Source organism: Echinops telfairi, unplaced genomic scaffold (genome assembly GCF_000313985.2).
Source record: "Echinops telfairi isolate 266 unplaced genomic scaffold, ASM31398v2 ScPeMD7_29;HRSCAF=101, whole genome shotgun sequence".
In the NCBI taxonomy this organism is placed as follows: Eukaryota; Metazoa; Chordata; class Mammalia; order Afrosoricida; family Tenrecidae; genus Echinops; species Echinops telfairi.
Genome location: NW_022103926.1, coordinates 3,562,504 through 3,580,477, shown reverse-complemented (window position 1 = coordinate 3,580,477; position 17,974 = coordinate 3,562,504). Strand labels below are relative to the sequence as shown.

General features: G+C 47.9%; 2 protein-coding genes across 4 annotated transcripts in view; one reads left to right on the top strand and one right to left on the bottom strand.

Moving 5' to 3' along the window:
* Nucleotides 1–520: 520 nt before the first annotated feature.
* HSCB (HscB mitochondrial iron-sulfur cluster cochaperone) lies at nucleotides 521–13,010 on the bottom strand. Of its 3 annotated transcripts, XM_004715316.2 has the most exons (6): nucleotides 12,750–13,010; nucleotides 10,319–10,415; nucleotides 9,524–9,613; nucleotides 8,807–8,951; nucleotides 3,664–3,711; nucleotides 521–660 (listed from the first exon to the last, which is right to left on the bottom strand). In XM_004715316.2, exons 1-6 carry the CDS (start codon nucleotides 12,989–12,991, stop codon nucleotides 569–571), a joined length of 714 nt encoding a protein of 237 aa, XP_004715373.1. In that variant the 5' UTR covers nucleotides 12,992–13,010; the 3' UTR covers nucleotides 521–568. The 3 variants fall into 3 exon arrangements, with proteins under 3 accessions (XP_004715373.1, XP_045145582.1, XP_045145583.1); XM_045289647.1 differs by lacking the exon at nucleotides 3,664–3,711; XM_045289648.1 differs by lacking the exons at nucleotides 521–660; nucleotides 3,664–3,711 and having other exon boundaries at nucleotides 8,863–8,951; nucleotides 9,519–9,613.
* A 268-nt stretch (nucleotides 13,011–13,278) lies between these two features.
* The window catches only part of CHEK2 (checkpoint kinase 2), a 53,508-nt gene continuing 48,812 nt past the window's right edge, over nucleotides 13,279–17,974 (top strand). Inside the window, exons 1-3 of the mRNA XM_045289539.1 lie at nucleotides 13,279–13,309; nucleotides 15,169–15,273; nucleotides 17,131–17,527. Coding sequence (XP_045145474.1) covers nucleotides 17,137–17,527 — 391 coding nt within the window. The 5' untranslated portion in view covers nucleotides 13,279–13,309; nucleotides 15,169–15,273; nucleotides 17,131–17,136. The remainder of the gene's footprint in view (nucleotides 13,310–15,168; nucleotides 15,274–17,130; nucleotides 17,528–17,974) is intronic.

Below are 17,974 nucleotides of genomic sequence, written 5' to 3'. Positions count from 1 at the left end.
CAGGATACAGTGATAGGATGAGACTGCCTTTATGATGAGAATGTTTGTGATGTTAAAGTTGTGGTCTGTTTCTTGGAATGTTTTCAGCAGAATTTTCTGCTTGTTATTTTAATCGTTAACTTCTAGTCCCTGGAGAAGGACATCATGCTTGGTAGAGGGACAGTGAAAAAGAGGAAGTGGCTGCATCGATGGGCTCAAATGTAAGAGTTGCTGTGAAGATGGTGCAGGACCAGGCAGTGTTTCGTTCTGTGGTGCACAGGGTCGTTATGGGTCCAGACCAACTCGCATGGCACCTAACAACACAGTTTTACAGTCATCTTCCCTGATCCCGAGACTTATGAGGCATTTCTTCCCCTTCCTCGTCTTCTTTCTGGAAGGGAATCAAAGATCATAGCAGATGAAGAAAGAACCCCGAACACCGGACAGGCCCTGCTAGCCATCAATGAATGTGCGAGCCACAGGTTCACCAAGACGGTACAAGCCGTCACAGCACACTGAGTGCCAATGATTACACGCCACGCAAGACATACAGGTACTTTATTGGGGAAACTTTTGAAATGAGCAACAATCAGAGCGGAATCTTCTTTAACTTGATCTTTTCTTCTATATTGGAAAAATACTTCAGTTTTGTTAGCATTTCCTTGGCTTTTTCAAAGTCATCTGAAATAAAGACAATGAAGTCAGACCTCCCTGCCTGCAAGAATCACTCCACCAATTCTATTGCTCAAGGCAGCCAGGTCAGGACTGAGCTCTGGGTCCCAGGAGGCCCACTGGTGAATGTGAGCCTTGGAGAGGCAGGCCACCTGGGCTGTTGAGGGGACAAGGGATTTGCCCAGGGGGGGCAAGAACAGCCATTTGACAGAATTCAGAGTTCAAATAAGTCAGAATCTCTTCTGAGTAAGAACTGGGTAGTGTTTTTAAGTCTTTCATCTCATCCATGGTGGTTGTTACCCCCATGAGGCTGTGGAGGAAGGGAGGGTTCACCTGTGTAAGGGGTTCAGGTACGGGCAGTGCTCAGGGGGCTTACAAGCCTCCCGGAAAGATGCCTTCAGACTGGTTGTGTGTGTGTATGTTAGTTGCTTATCCTCCAGGGGACACCTGGAAATGTCTGGAGACTCTTGGTTGTCACAACTTGAGAGAGGATGGGGTGGTACTGGCACCTAATGGGGAGAGGCCAAAGGCCCTGCTAAGCTTATGTCATTGCACAGGACAGCACCTCCTTCCCGTGACAAAGAAGTCTCTGGTCCCAAGGGTCAACAGAGATGAAGTGGGGCCGCTGAGCTTTTAGCCTGTTAAAAACAGCACACTGTCATGTGGGCCACCATGAAGACACGTGGCAGTGCCCCGCATGAAGGCAATGGCTCCAAGCAGACACTGACCATAAAAAACAAGTCCCAGTGAAACAGAAGGCACGATTCTATTTCGTTTAAAAACAAACACCCCACACAACACCTCACTAAATGAAAGCCTGCCAGTGCACAGGGGTGCCCCGGTGGCACCGCGATCGGTTATTAACTCAACAGTCACTTCACAGGAGAAAGGGTGGCAATTGGCTTCTGTGAGGATTTCGGCACTTGGAGACTCTGTGTCAGTCTTACTCTGTCCTTCAGGGTCACTCTGACTTGAGTGGACTTGAGCAGTGGGTTTGGTTTGGATAATCATAGGTCACCACTGTATCACCAGGGATCTTTCTAATTAAGCAGATATGAATACACACTCCCAATGGTGAGCTAAGGCTTAGAGGTGGACCCAACACCTTCTGACCTGGTAAGCCAGTGGACTGGGGACATAGCATCAGATTCTCCTACCAGGAATCTATAGAGTTGGGTCTAGAGACTCTAGTCAGCTGGGGAAAGACTTTGTTCTTAAAAATGGTCATAGACTAAAGAGGACCCAGGAGTCATACTGTGGAGGGAATCATTTTGTAGCAAGTGCATGGGACTGGTTCCCAGGGAGGAGGATGCAGTGGACTTCAAGAAGGCTCAACCTAACCCTGCAGCTGTCTTGGTTCCAGACTGCCAACTGGCTCCCCGGCTTTACCCCAGAAAAGCTGTCAGCATCCCAGGTATGCTCTCCTTCCATTCAGGGAGGTAGCCCTGAGTCTTAGAATAAGATCTCTTTATCTGGACTGTGGGGAGAAGTCAGACACTTGCTGCTAGACTGCTGTCTCATCCCACAGCAGGGCTGGGCCTGCTCCCTGCTGCTGGGGACAATGGCCTACTTCTCTCTGAAGCTTTGGGACCATTAGCTTGGTTCCTCTAGGTGGGGTTTACACCCTACTGATAATGTTCCTATGGAGACCCAGAGACCACCCTCTCATTGCTGTGTAACCTATAGTGCAGCCCCTTCCTGTGACGTATGTCTTTACCTGTAATTAGTGGGCTGGCTTGCCCCCAGAAGGTATATAGGTGTGAACCAGCACTATAGATCTCTCTCTGACTCTCTGACTCTCTGACTCTGACTCTGAGCTCCTTGCTGCTCACTCCCTGGTCACTCCCCTCTCCCTTGTTCCCTTTCCCTCCTTCCCTTCCCCCTCTCCACGTGGACCACCAAGCTGGGCTGAGGTGAGCAATGTTGCTATGTATCATGCCTGACTGTATTATTGTATTATCTCTCATGCTCTCGATGACTTTAATATAATGCTTATATATCTCAACCGTACAATTGTGCATTACTGAACCCAGAGGTAGTATTACTGAACCAGTGAGTTCTAGCAGCGGGTGGGGGCTGGTCCCCTCACCCTCCGTCCGCGCATTTTTATTTAATACTACACTGGACCAACTGGTGTGGCTTGTTGTTTCCTGCATTCAAATCAGAGCCAAAGGGTCAATATTCCTCCTCTCCACCTTGTGAAGGGGTGGCACAAATCAGGGACGGAGAGAGAAGATGTTCTTGCCTGGAAATAGATCCAGCCTCTTCAGCCTGAAAGCCAGGGGCATGGGGACCAGGATGAATGTGTCAAACTTGTTTTCTGACAACTGCCTCCCTTCTGTCAGCCTGCTATACTGTGGTGACTCATGTGTTGCTTATGATGCTAAAAGCTGGGACTTCAAATGCTGGCAGAGTCACCAAGGTGGGCAGGTTTCAGGGGGAGCTTATAGATTAAGAAAGACTAGGAAGGCCTGCTGATCTACATCCAAAAATTAGCCAAAGGGTCACAAATAGAATATTATCTGATACAGTGCTGCAAGATAAGCCCCCTAGATTGGAAGACAATCAGAACACTCAGTGGTTAGCACATGGATCAGGGACTGTGAAGATGGCACAAGACTTGGGAAGGCTCCAGGGATTGTCATGCATCAAGAGCAGCTCAATGGCAACCACCATATAACAATTCAGGCTCAGCTCTGCCTTGGGCATCAGGCCTGAGGAGCTTTGCAGAAGCAAAGGGTGTGCAGGTTTTGCTAAAAGCTGACTCTTGGGGCTTGCCCTCACCTTATCTCCTACTTGCCAAAGGGTCAGGGAGTACGATCTCTACAGAATGCATAATTGCCTTCTCTTGGCTTTTGCCACAAAAGCTGGTTTTTCCAGCAAGACTCTGAATCCTTGAAGGCAGAAGTGCGTACTCAAGTGTACTTTACACCCTCCACAGGGTGGGCACAGAAGGCTACTCAAAGCTTACAGCTTTGAATCCCTGAGAAAGTCAAGAAGCAAAGAAAGTACCTTGTTCAAACGCTCTGCTCGCAGTGCTGATGCATTCTTTCTGTTTGACTAAAAGAAAAAGCCATCAGTTGTTCTATTTAAACAGACTCATGAGATGAACACATCACTTGAAATCATGCTCGGAGGAACAGAGCTCTGGTGGCGTAGTGGGTTGCATATGTTGGGCTGTGAACCTCCAGCTCAGCGGTTTAAACCTGTTGGTTGCTTGTGGGGCAGAGATGAGGTTTTTCTGCTCCCAGAATGGTTTCCAGGCTCAGAACCCAACAGGTCCATTCTACGAGGGTTTTCTATAGGGCCACTATGAGGACGGCCTTCATGACAGTGAGTGAACGGGTGAGGGCTAAGCAGGAAGCCTGGATGCCGAGAAGGCTCCATAACCTGTGTGCCCTGCTGGCACCTCCTGTGGAGTGCACACAGCCTGGCCCTACTTACACCATCTTGTTTTAGCCTATGAAAGGTCTCCAGGAGCCCTGGTAGATTACACATTGGGTTGCTAACCGGAAGATCAGAAATTGGAACCCATTAGCCACTCTTAGGGAGACATGAGGCTTTTTACTCCCATAGAGTTACTGTCTCAGAAACCCTCAGGGGCAGTTCTGTTCTGTTCTCTCAGCCCACACTAAGTCGGAATGGGCTTGATGAAATGCCCGATTGTCCCCACACAGCAGTCTAGCTCATTGGGAGTTCAGGCAGGAGGAAATGAGCATACCTGGATCGTTTGGCAAATACCCAGTACCTCCCCTGCCCCCTGGAAACATGAGGCATGTACATTCCACTGCGTTATATCGTGGCTTAAAAGAGTGTTCCTGTTGTTTCCACAGGCAAGCCAAGATGTACACACTGAGCACGTTTGTCACATATGAAGCATATCCATCCATCTACATATACTGCCTCCTTTTAAAGTGCTATCAAGTATATTCTTCTTTTTTTTTTATTCTATCCCAAGTAAGGAACCTGGGTGGTGCAGTGGTTTGTGCTCAGATGTCAACTGAAAGGTTGGTGGTTTGAGCCTTGTAGCCGTCCAGGGGAGAAAAGACAAGGCAGTCGGCTTCCATGAAGCTCTGCGGCATTGGGAATTCTGTGCAGCAGTTCTATTCTGCCCCATGGGGCCGCTATGAGTCAGAATTGATTTGACAGCAGGGGTTAAAAAACTCTTTTTCCTCCAGTCTCCTAAGGTAGACAGATTGGTGCTGAGGGTTTTTCTCAAACCCTCAGGTTTGATGAGTGGAGATGTGGTGAACAGACTCCCCAGCCATCTGATCCCTACGTCCAGCATTTGGAAATATGTCACTCATGTGGCAGTGTGCTATGGCCTACAGGGCACTGGCTTATAGTGGTGAAAACTTCAGGGTTCTGCCCCAGTGTTAGCTTTGCACCCTCCAAACCACCGACTTGGGTGAGTGAGCACCTGGTTGGGGTGGGGAGGGAGGGGAGTTTAGTGACAAACCCAAGGGAAGGCCAGTGACTTCACAGGCGTTCAACAGAGCAGCAGTGGTTCTCAACCTGGGGCTTGAACAACCCTTTCACAGGGGTCAACCAATTCATAACAGTAGCAAAATTAGTTATAAAGTAACAATGAAAATAATTTTATGGTTGGAGGGTGATCACAATATGAGGAACTGTATGAAACGGTCGCAGCATTAGAAAGGCTGAGAACCACTGAGCTAGAGCATTTATTTAACCTTTCTTTTCTGGGGGTGGGGGGTAGGGAGAGAGAATCATTCATTGCTCTCCCAATAAAAATAATATGTACTATATAGCTCATAATCCAAAAGAAGTGTAGGTATCTGTTTTCGCAGCCCTGACACCAGCATCCCCAAGAAATGGTATGTCTTACTTTGGGAAAACACTGAGCTAGAGTATTTGTCTCGTTGGTGGTGTAGTGGGTTACATATTGGGATGCTAACTACAAAGTCAGCAGTTCGAGACCACCAGCTGATCCAAGGGAGAAAGCTGACAGCTTTTTACCCCCCGAGAGAGTTTGTCTCTTAAAGGTGTGGGGGGTGGGCTGGGGGAGGGGGTAATACAGGTGGGAAGAAGTTATAGTATGGGAAACCCATGGGTTACTATGAGTCAGATTTGACTTAATGGCAGTAAGTTTTAACTTAATCCTGGCCACAGCCAGTGCTTGAATTGTCCTTCTCTCCCCCCCGCAGGCCTAGGAACCAGGCCTAGGAGTTGGGTCTTTAACTTGAGAGCAGGAGGAAACCACTTAATGTTTTTGAAGTGAGTGGAGACATGAGTAGATTCGGGTTTGCAAACCATCACACACGTGCCAGGGTAACAACATGCTAGAGGGACATAGAGGGTAGGTAGACCAGTCAGGGGGGATTGTAGGGCTCCAGGTGAGAGAAGATGATAAGCTTGGAATAGAGTAGGGGCAGTGAAAATAGATGGTTGGATGGATCTGAGAGTTATTTCAAAAACCAGCTGTGTAGGACTTGCAGCTGAAGGGTAAGGGTGAAGGAATGTTTTAGGGGAGTTTCCCAGGGGTTTTGACATGTCCAGCTGGGTGGTGTTACCAGGTTTGAGAGGGAGGAGTGAGGGAGGTACAGGTGGCTTTCCTTTCAGGGCAAGGAGAGGGAAGACTCAGGGCTTTCCCTGTGGACATGATGCTGGTCAGAAAGAAGCACACCAGCCTATGTGATCACTTGAGGTGTCGAAGGTATAAATAAGGTATCATCAGAACAAAAAAATCTTACCAAAGTGAATGATGGGGGGAGTGTATAGTGGAGACCCAAAGCCCATTTGTAGGCCACTGGACATCCCCTTGCAGAGGGGTCTCGGGGAGGAGGTGAGCCAGTCAGGGTGCGATGTAGCAACGGTGAAAAATACAACTTTCCTCTAGTTCCCAAATGTTTCCTCCCCTCTCCCACTATCATGATCCGAATTCTACCTTGCAAGTCTGGCTAGACCAAAGGATGTACACCGGTACAGATAGGAACTGGAAATACAGGGAATCCAGGGCGGATGAGCCCTACAGGACCAGTGGTGTGAGTGGCGATACTGGTAGGGTAGAGGGAGAGTGGGTTGGAAAGAGGGAACCGATTACAAGGAACTATATGTGACCTCCTCCCTGGAGGACGGACAACAGAAAAGTGGGTGAAGGGAGACGTCGGACAGGGCAAGATATGACAAAATAATAATTTATAAATTATCAAGGGCTCATGAGGGAGGGGGGAGCGGGGAGGGAGGGGAAAAATGAGGACCTAATGCCGGGGGTTTAAGTGGAGAGGAAATGTTTTGAGAATGATGAGGGCAATGAATGTACAAATGTGCTTTACACAATTGGTGTATGTATGGATTGTGATAAGAGTTGTGTGGGCCCCTAATAAAAACGATTAAAAAAAGAATACACATCTTCCAGGAAGGCACAGGCTAGGCCTTTCCTGTGCAGACTGCATGTCTCTGTCACGCACAATGCTTGGTACCTACAGTGTAACCAGGTGTCCAAGCCCTGTGCACACAGTCTGAATGAGAACCCTGGAGCCTTTTCTACGGAACAGAGTAGCAAATGAAGTGATGTAAGGTGCCAAGGTCCCAATTGTGGCTCTTCTACAAATCTGCTGTATGACCTTGGGGGATTTGCATGAAATATTGAGACCCATTTTCCTCGTCAGAAAGAGTTGCATTATCAATATGTACACCCTGGGGGGTGAGAAGGAAAACTGCAGTCTAAAAACACTGTGGTTGTTGGCTGTAGGAGAAATGATTTAGACCCTTCTAGCCAGTGCCCCCACCTCCCATGACAGGACAGGGCTGCCCCTGAGGGTTTTCTAGACGAACCTGTAGGGACCAGATTGCCAGGCCTTTTTTGGTGTGCAGCCACTGGGTGGGTTCCAACTGCCAACCTTTTAGTTAAAAAGCTCACTGTCATCCAGTTGATGCTGACTCATAATGACCCTATAGGACAGGGTAAAACTGCCCCAGTGGGTTTCTGAGACTGTAACCCTCTAAGGAGGTGGGGAAACGCCATCTTTCTCCTGAACCTTTTACTGTAGTTACATTCTGGATCTAAGGCTCCCTTCCGGAGTAAGTTTAAGCTGAAGACAGTGTTGGTGTCCATCACTTAAAAGGACCCTTCTAGCCAGAATCCCTTTTGTAATGTATCCTTTAAGCCTTTATGCCAGTGGTTAAAACCCTTGGCATTTGAGAGGAAGTTCTCTGGGGAGAACCAAATCACCACCTTTTGTTTCCTTTCAGAGGTAAGACAAAAACCACACCTCCACATGTGAATGAGCCATCTCAGAAGTGGGAGGGACAGAGAGAAGCCCCAGGACCACCTAGGAAGGAGAGCCAGCTGAAGAGCATCTTGGAGATCTCGTCTGAAGTGGTCCTGCTGTGGCACAAAGACCCGGACTGAGCCAAGAAGCTGGGCTTCTGAGACCAGAGGCCGAGACAAGGAGACTGATGCATAGCAGCCAGGCTTCCTGGCCCGTGGAGGGAGAGGCCCAAGGACATGGCTGAGAGGCTGAGGACCAGAGAGAGAGACTGGACTGCTGGCTGAGGAGAGGTGGTATTGTGGACTGATGACTGCATCCTTACTGTTGTCTGGTCCTCACTGTGGTAACTTGCTAACTTCCCTAATAAAGCCCTCTTAATTGTGAACACTGTCTGAATTTGGTGTGGCCATTGCAGCACATCACGGAACTCAGCAGAGAAGTAATGTGTCCTGGGAGGAATGGTCGGGGTCAGATAGGATAAAAGAGTGGAGGGTGGAGGCAAGCCTTATGGGTTTGTGTGGAGGTGTAGTCTCCCTCCCTTGTACAGCCAAACCAAAACCAAACTCACTGCCATTGAGTCAATAAGGACTCATGGTGACCCTGTAGGACAAGATAGAACTGCCCCTCTGAGATTCCAAAGACTAACTGTTTGCGGGGGTAGAAAGAACTGTCTTTCTCCAAAGGAGTGGCTGGTGGTTTCAAACTGCCAACCTTGTGGACCACAGCCCAGCATAAAACCACTATGCCACTAGGGCTCCCAGTATAGCCAAAGGAGTTCAGATATGGATTCCGCAGTGTTTCCATGTCAATTAAAAAAAATTTTTTTTTTGCAATCATCATGCTGATCAAGAATTTCCTCTCTCTACTCATGGTTGACTTAACCCTAGCTGTAGTCACAACAACAGGGTTTCATCTTTCACCTGAGACAACGGATTCAATGTCATTCACAGCAGCTTCATTCTGTGCTTCTGCCAGCTTTTCATTGATTTCCATGATTTCCACGAGGAATTGCTTTTCCAATTCACCATCTGTCCCTTCAGGAATCACTATTCCACGGAGCTTTAGCTATGGAGGTAGAAAGCAGATAGAGTAAGTTTGGTTCTAGAAACTGTGGCCAGAGTCCTGTATATCCCATTTTCCCCTTCAGAACATAGGAGCAGCCCTGGGGTACACGAAGGCAGTCCTACTAAGGAAAACATGAGGTTGGGTGGCTGGAGTGCCTGGGCTGAGGCAGACAGAGGGAGGGGCAGGACCCCTCTCTGGACCATTCGGAGCTATGTGACCTTGGGGAGTTCCTCTTCCGCTCAGGAAAGAGAAACCTCACCATGTCCCTAAGGACTCTGGAGTTTCCTAGAGTTGATAGCTTCTCCCAAAACAAACCAAAAATTATCTATCCCTAAAAGCCATCATTAAACCCTTGAAATTTATAGGAAATAAAAGTAATGGAGACAGGTAAAAGTTGTACAGACAACTCTGGTAAAACGATACTGGTGTAGTGTCTTAGGGGCTAAATATTGGGAGTATCTCAGGTCTGAAGCACTTCTCAAGCCCTCTTCCACCTGAGTACAGGGGAACAGCTGTCCCACAATGCCATGGGCCCCGGGCCGTCATGTGTAAGAGTTGGGAAATCACCTTACAAGGTATAGTCCTCTGCTTAGGGGTGCCAGAAGGGTCTTATAGGCCTCATTCACCAGGGTTGCATGCTTCTCGGAGAACTCCTTTTCAGTCTGTTAGTGGGAGACGAAGACAGTTTTATTATCACCCAAATTAACCACTGACATTCACAGACTGTTCCAGAAATGCTGATGGCCTATTCCGCTATAGAGAGACATGAAGGCCCAATCCATGCCTTCAACATGGGTGGACCCTGAAGATAAGCAGTTCAGTGAATAAGTTATAAGGACAAATGCTGTATGTAGTCAGCAAATGTACAGAAACATAAGCTTATTAGTGGCTACCAGGGGTAGAGGGGAGGTGTGGGGGTGTGGGGGAGGAGAAAAGGAGGTCCCTGAGGCGATATGGTCGTGGTTGTGAAATAATTTGGAAAAGGGTAAGTACCATTACACAATATTAAGAATGTCATCAATGTCATAGAATTGGATATGTTTGAAATTGTGGAAGCAGCAACTGTATACTTTTATTATAAGAATGATGAGAAGGCTGGTGGGTGGGAGAGCTCAGTAAACGATCCGAGTTGAACTGATCTTGGGTGAGCTCTCTTAATGGCCCAGGGCTTAGCCTGTAGCCTGCTGGGCAGTCAGATACAAGCTGTGGGCACATGGCAGCTCCCTGGCCTGGCTGCCTGGGGCTAGGCTGACACAGGGCAGAGCTGGCTGTCCAGACTGTCCCCGGTAATCACATCACCTCAAGGCCGTTGCCACTCACCCAGGGTACACATGTGTTTGAGGAGATTAGGCTGACTGGTGGGCTACCTGAGACCTCTGACTGAAGAAATCGGGGTGGACCAGACGCTGCAGTTGCTGGTACCTCTGCTGGAGCTTCATGGTATCAACTTTGAAGGAGCGGGTGCTGGAAGAGAAGGAGTGGACGAAATCCACGCAGCATACCATGAAAGCTTTGTCCACTGTGGCCGGATTCCCCCTCTCAAAGGGGAAGTCACAATAAGCATTTTCAAATGGCGGACTGTGCTACGAACCGACACAGAGAGCTCTGGCTCAGAGAGTGGTGCACAGAGATGAGTGAAGAAATGTCATGTGGGGTGAGACCTGGATTTGGGGAGGAGCAGTCAAAGACCGGGGAGCCCCCGTGGTGCTGTTGAGTAAGCTCTGGATTGCTAACCACAAGGTTGGGGGTTCAAACCCACCAGCTGTTCTGTGGGAGAAAGATGAGGCTATCCCTTTCCAGAAAGAGTACAGCCTCAGGAACGATCTATGGGTCAACAACCCTGTCCCGTAACTTTCCCTCAGGAGGCTTCACAGGGTCTCCATGAGTCAGCATTGACACAGTGGCTGCAACAGCAGGAGTAAACAGCAATTGTGAGGAGGGTGCAGGACAGAGCAATGCTTCCTTCTGTTATACATAGGAGCACTATGCGTTGGAGCCGATTCGAGGACACCCAAAACCAGTCAAAGATGGGAGGAAGCAGTCATCCAAGCAAGAGGAACTGGCCCCCAAGTGGGAACAGGATTGGCATGCTGAGGACATTAAAGGGTAGTATCCCTGCAGCCCATAAAAGCCCTGGTGGGGTAGTGGCTATGTGTTGGGCTGCTACCCTCAAGGTAAGCAGTTCAAAACCACCAGCTGTTGGTTGGAAGACAAGGTTTTCTACTCCTATAAAGAGTTAGTTTCAGAAACTCACAGGGGTTGTTCTACCCTGTGCACATAGGGCCACTCTGAGTTGGAATTGACTCGATTGCAGAGAGTTTACTTTGGGTTTGGCCACTGTGGCGCATAATAAACGTTCAATGAACTGTAGGGGCAGAGCCTAGAGTTGAGGGAAGAAGCAGTGCAGAATTCTACCCCAACTTTCTTCCAGTCTTCAATCCTTTTATCTCTCAGTTCCTAAAGCCAGCCTTATTACCTCACCAGTCCTTACTCACTCGTAATTTACCACCTCTCCAAGATCAACTTCAGAGGAAAATGTGAAAAATCCCATTTCTGGAACCCTCTACTTCTGGTTTCCACTTTTCCTCTAGACGCTGTCCACACATTTAGTTTTCTTCTGCCTTTACTTCCTAAGGAGCCTTGGTGCAGTGGTTAAACACTTGGCTGCTAATCTAAAAGTCAGGATTTCAAATCTACCAGCTGGTCCATATGGCTGTCTGCTTCTGTATAGACTACAGTCTTGGGAACCCTAAGGCCAATTCTACTTTGGCTGACATAGGGTCATTATGTGGCCAAATTCAGTGTAGAGGAAGGTGTTTTATTTTTAAAAAAATCATTTAATTGGTGGCTGCTCATACAACTCTTATCACAATCCATCCATCCATCGTGTCAAGCACATTTGTACATTTGTTGCCATCATCATTCTCAAAATCAAAAGTTTTTTTTAATATTAAAAGATAAATATATTTATTCCCTTATTTTGGTATGCTCAATACTCCTTTCTTGAGACTTTCAATCTGACTTTAACCTTTCTGACTTTGTTCCAGGTCTCCCTTGCCATAGAAACCTCTTCCGTTTCTGCTTCTCAAATGATGAAAATTGAAAAGACACATGGAAACAGTAAGTATAGGCAAGCATTAGTCTCCCCCCCCAACCCTGAGACCAGAAGGACTAGGTGGTGCCCAGCTACCAGTACTAAGTGCTACGAAAGAGATCACATTAGCAGGTCTTAAATACAGTGAGAGAAAGATGCAGACGAGAACTCTTAAAAAGTCATAAAGGAGACCAGATTGACTGGTTACCCTTACGACTAGGGTCCTTAGTCACCCTTCAGGTCTGGAACTGAACTCACCCTCATGTTAGAATAGGCAGCCATGCAAGAGCAAAAGGGAGTCCCTCACAAGGTTCAGAGGGTTAGGGAGGAAGGATGAAGCAAGCAGTGCAGAAGTGGGACACGTGATGGTACACTGGAGGGGTTTGCAATGGAGGCGTTGAATCAGAATGTGTATCAATTGTTGAATGTCAACTATGATCTGCTCTGTACATCCTCACCTAAATCACAATGAAAAGGTTAACAAAAATACTGCTTCAAGTGCCCCACGAGGGCAGTCGGTCCTTCATCACTCAACAGCGCTTCCCTCAGAGCCCGCCCCTCAATCTTCTCTCCCTGGGGGCATTTCCAACTTCCTTTCCCTAGGCCCGCCCCGACCAGCTTCAGGGTCCCGCCTTCGCCTACAGGCCGGGATCACCTCCTCAGGTCTGCGGTCTTGGCCCAGCCCCCCAAGCTGCCGCCCGTACCAATCCATTAGGCTGAAGTAATCCCGAGTGGGATCGGGTGGCTGTAACACGCGGCAGTGAGGGCAGAAGAACACGTCCCCCCGTCGCGGGCCCCCGGGGCCGGCGCCGCCGCAGTTCCAACACCGCGGGGCGTTACTTCGGGTCTGCGACGCAGTATTGCAGCTCAGAAGTCTCCTCCCGGGGACCCTTGCGGGCCACAATGCCCACACCCGGAGCGAGGCCTGGGCCCTCCCGGCCCACATCTGGCCTCTGGCAGACGTCGCGGGAGACACCGTGGGGAGAAGAATGATGCGCGGATGCTGATTGGGTGGAGGAACTGAGGGGGCGGGATTACGCAGGGGAAAACCTGGAATCTGTGTCCCGCTTTGTGTTCGAAACTACCACTCCCAGCAGGCATGGAGGCACTACTGCCCTCTCCACATCCGCCGCTTCTCATTGGCCCAGCGCGGTGGGAGGTGTGTTTGATTGGCCGAGGGAGGAGTTTGTACTGCAGCTTTAGCGCCACTCGGCTGGCTGTGCTTGTGGTTGTGGGCAGTGAGCGGCTCCTGGAGGGCTCGCAGGTGAGTCTTAATGGGGGACGTGCCTTGGGTGCTTAGGGGTCCGAATCCCACGGTCCACTGCTTATGCAAGCAGAGTATCTGGAGCTTCCGCTTTGTCGATTTTGAGCTCAGCAGAGGGGAAGCGGGTGCGTGGGCGACTCTTCATTGTAGATAGACTTCGAGATGAAGTTTATTTTCACTCCTGATTTACAAGCTGCAAAGGGTTCAAGACCTACCACATGGGAAGTTACAAAATTGTGCTTAAAAAAAAGAACACAACGAAGGGTCTTAAAAACGTACAGATGTTAATGCTAATTGCCATGCTTTAAATTCGATCTCATAAGTATCTGGGAACCCACTCTTAGATCTTCCGGAACCAGGAACTCGCTGACCTTGTGAACGTGCGTGGGGGGAGGTATGTACTCTGAGTGACCTTCGGTAGGTGTGGGGTGCGGACAATGGGCAGCGGGCCCCAGACCTCTTTGTGACTCGTTTCTCCGTTGAAATGTCTATGTGTAGTATACCCAAGACTGTGCAGGGCCTTTTAAAAAGAATACACCAAACCCATGGCTATCAAGTTGATCTGACCCATAGCGATCCAATAGGACAGAGTAGAAATGCCACCTTGTATTTCTGAGATTGTAACTCTATGGGAGCAGAAAGCTTTGTCTTTTTTCCAGAGTTGCTGGTTGTTTTGAACTGCTGACCTTGCAGTTAGCAGCTGTATACCACAAGGGCTTCCTTTCTAATAAGAATAGCTTCCATTTACCAAGCATTGATGGGGGTGAGGGCTAGTGTTCCATTCCTCATTTAGTTTAATCTTCACCAGAGCAATGGGTTATAGAACCCTGGTGGTGTAGTAGTTATGCGTTGGCCTGTGATCCCTTGACCAGTGAACCACATGGTCAGCAATTCAAAACCACCAGCAGCTTGAGGGAGAAATACTGGGCTTTCTACTCCTGTAAATAGTTATGTAAAGTCTTGGACACTCACAGGAGATAACTGAGTCAGCATGGACTTGATGGCAGTGAAAGACACATTGGGTTTCGCCTTGGGGTGCTAACTGCTTTGGTCTGCTGACAGGTCAGCAGTTCAAAACCACCAACCTTCCATTGTACTGAAGGAGAATCACAAAGCAATCTGCTTCCAAGTTTTACAGACTGGGAAACGCAATGGGGCAATTGTACTCAGTCCTGTAGGGTTGCTATGAGTCAGAATCGATCAACTCCATGGTAGTGAGTTTTCTTGGTTTGAATTGGCCTTTTTTTTTCACGAGGCCTGGTGACACACAGGGTCAAGCTTTGGGCTGCTAACCGAAAGGTTGGTGGTTCAACCTCACCAACTGCTCTGTGGGAGAAAGATGAGGCTGTCTGCTTTGTTGAAGATTTAAAGCTTCAGAAACCTGAAGTGGGGGGCAGTGCTACACGGCCCTGTAGGGTCACTATGGGTCAGAATTGACTCCAGGCACTGAGTCTGGGCTATCTGTTTATTTGCTTACCCTCCCCTCCCCCCCAGAGATTCAGAAAGATGGAAATCTGCCCCGTGTCCAGCAAAGATTTGATTCCAAGCTCTATACCTCTGACGGTTCCACCAAGCTCTATACGTCTGACTATTCCTTTCCTTATTGCCCCGGCCAGAGTGGTTGGTCCCTTGTCCTAATTGATGATGGCTATCACTCTTGTGCGGGAGAAAGATGAGATTTCTACTCCCATAAAGCTTTATGGTCTTGGAAACCCACAGAGGCAGTTTTTATCTGCCCTATTGGGTCCCTATGAGTCAGAATTGACTCATAGCATTGAGGTTTCTTTTTTCGGTTTGGTTTTTGAAGACACCTTTTGACTCTCTCTGTCTCTCTCTCCACTTACCTGGGCGGGAACTAGACGCAGGCCAAGAAGTCCTGCTCTGAACACAGCGGGACCCAACCTGGCAGAGGCCACTTCCGACCCACATCTCCTGGAGTGGCGAGCTCAGCTCTGGTATTTCAGGTAAGCTCATCAAGACCTTTGTATCTTGGAAATTATGTAAAGGCAGTAATGTTGTTTACACCCTTCTGAATGCCTGCCATGAACTGGGGAGCAGGAATGGAATGCACTCATTAAAAACAAAATCAGGTTAGGTTTTAGATGGCCACTGAGTTGTGAGGGGAGCCTCTGTTAGGGTGTCTGACTCAAAGGATGCTGGGAAGAGGAGTATGTAGTGACCTTAGTAACACAAAGCACTAAGTGGAGTTGTTTTTATATAGCAGTCTTGTTTGAGATCTCTTTACCTAGCCTGACTCTTGTTTCGTGCCAAGGAATCTAGAATGAACAAGCCCTGACGTGGGTCCTGTCCTCTTGAAGTAAGCTTGAGAGACATCTGATGGGTTTTATGTAATCTGCACTCCCTGCCATAGGCTTGCTGTGAATCAGAATTGACCCAGTGGCAAGTGTGTGCAGTTTTTTGTTTGTTTTATTTTTAAATTTTCTAAACCATTTTATTAGGAGCAAATCTTGATGTCACACCAAGCAGTTTTGTACAATTGCTACTAAAATCAGTTTCAAAACATTTTCTCTTTTCTTGAACTCCTGGATATCAGCTCCCACTGAATTCCCGCCCCCCCACCCCCACCCCATTATATACCCCCAGGAACCATAATTCTAGTAGTTGTCTCTGTAGGGTCACCTGTCGTGGGTTTCACATACCGAGAAACATAGTAAACCCCGTGACAAAGCATCAAGAAGGCTACCAACAATGACAAAAGACAACAGAGATAAACCCCAATTAAAAAAAAAACTCAGAAAATATTAAAAACCAAATCAACCCAAAGGGTATCAGAAGGGAGATCAAGTGACAAGGTTTTACCCATTTGAGTCAGATTTATCATCTTAATCTACTACAGTCGTCTCTCCAATTTCTGTCTATAACCAGGTTATTCCTATCCCTCAATTATGGTGAGAGGGAAGTCCCCGGAGGCTCATCCCCTATGTAGATCCTGCATTGTATTTTGGGCTTCTGCTGTCATCCATGGCTCTGCACACCAGAAGCGCACATTTCAAGCTCTGATACTATTCCCTCCTTCAGATTTAGATTTTATAACTTACAGTCCTAGGATCTCAGATGTTGGTGAGTGTGTGTATTTTTGTATTGCCATCGTACAGCTTCTGCCCGGCCATATGACACACCCCTTCTTTCCTTCTCAAAATATAGATGAAATTTAAGTGCAGTGTTGCTTGTATTATGACACGCATGTTAGGCCTCATTCCTAGTTTTTGAAAAGGGGATGAATGTAAGCTTTTATGAGTCTTTTGCCCCACTCCACCAACTCAAATTGCATTTTATTTATTTGTAGCCTGGAAATCCTCTCCCCTGTTCCTCATGGTTTGTGACTCTCAGATAAGACATAAAACAAACTGATCCATTGAAAAATGATCCTCACCTACAAAGACTTAGTGGTCTAGATTGTTAAGAGTTTGAATTAAGAAAAAGAAAAGAGTTCATTATATATTGTTTATGTCTTGTGGTTGAAAGTATGCGTAGTAGCGCAAACACCAATTCAACAGTTGCTGCCAGTACAATTTAGTGACATTTTAAGCTGTGCAGCCATTCTCGCCATCCTCTTCTCTGGAGTTGTTCCTTCCTCAGGAACAGATACTTTCTTCCCCTAAAGTTCCCATCTAACCTTTCAGGGAGCTGTTGTCAATTGGATCTCACTGAGATCTTAAAAGAGCACAGGGCTCAAGGCAGACAAAGGATTTTAATTTTGGCAGAGCACACCCACCCCGAATACATCCACCCATCCTTCTCCTTGCACCTCTAAATCTTCTTCCTTGAAACAACTCATTTTTGGACAATTACCTTTTGAGGTCAAGATGTCTCGAGAGGCAGATGTGGAGTGTCAGCAGTCACAAGGTGACGTTTCATCACAGTCCCAGGGCGCAGCCTCCTCACAGCTCCCCGACCCCTCCTTGGAGCCCCTTGTCACCTCGTCGTTGCAGCTTCCTGGTCCTTCCTCGCAGCCCCTTGTCACCTCGTCGCAGCTCCCCAGCCCCTCGTCACAGCTCCAGAGCACATCCGGGTCATCTTCCTGCACGGTCACCACGTCCAGCCAGTCTTCCCACTCCAGCTCCGGGACATTGAGTTCCTTAGACACTGTGTCCACTCAGGAACTTTACTCTATTCCCGAGGACCAAGAGCCAGAAGAGCCCGCCCCTGCCCCTTGGGCTCGATTGTGGGCCCTTCAGGATGGATTCTCCAATCTTGGTAAGCTCTTCTGTTATGTGCACTTCGGTTTTAAGAGCAGAACACTGCTGTAGGAGAAAGCAGAGTGCTGGCCCTAGAGTTTGAAGATGATGGGAGATGACACTGAGGAAACAATGGTTGTGAATCAACATTTTATTTTTTTTAAAGATCATCTTATTGGGGGTTCTTGCAACCCTTATAGCTATCCACACATCAATTGTATCAAGCATATTTGTACATATGTTGCCATCATGATTTTCTAAACATTTACATTCTGTTTTTCCTCCCTCCTCCTCTCGTGACCCCTTGGTAAATTATTATTATTTTCATATCTTACACTGACCTCTGTCTTTCTTCCCCCCTTCACTCCCTACCTTCCCCCTACCCTCCTGGTATTGCTACTTCCATTTCTGTTCTTGAGGGGTTTATCTGACTTGGATTCTGTACCTGTGTACCTGCTCCAGCCTA

What these genes read in the sequence shown, in the direction of transcription:
- HSCB (XM_004715316.2), bottom strand. Translation starts at nt 12,991, where the DNA reads ATGTGGGCCGGGAGGGCCCAGGCCTCGCTCCGGGTGTGGGCATTGTGG. An exon ending in TCTTCAGTCAGAGGTCTCAG is followed by an intron (nt 9,614 to 10,318) that starts GTAGCCCACCAG and finishes TCCCACTAACAG; the next exon opens with ACTGAAAAGGAGTTCTCCGA. An exon ending in TAAGCAGAGGACTATACCTT is followed by an intron (nt 8,952 to 9,523) that starts GTAAGGTGATTT and finishes CTACCTCCATAG; the next exon opens with CTAAAGCTCCGTGGAATAGT.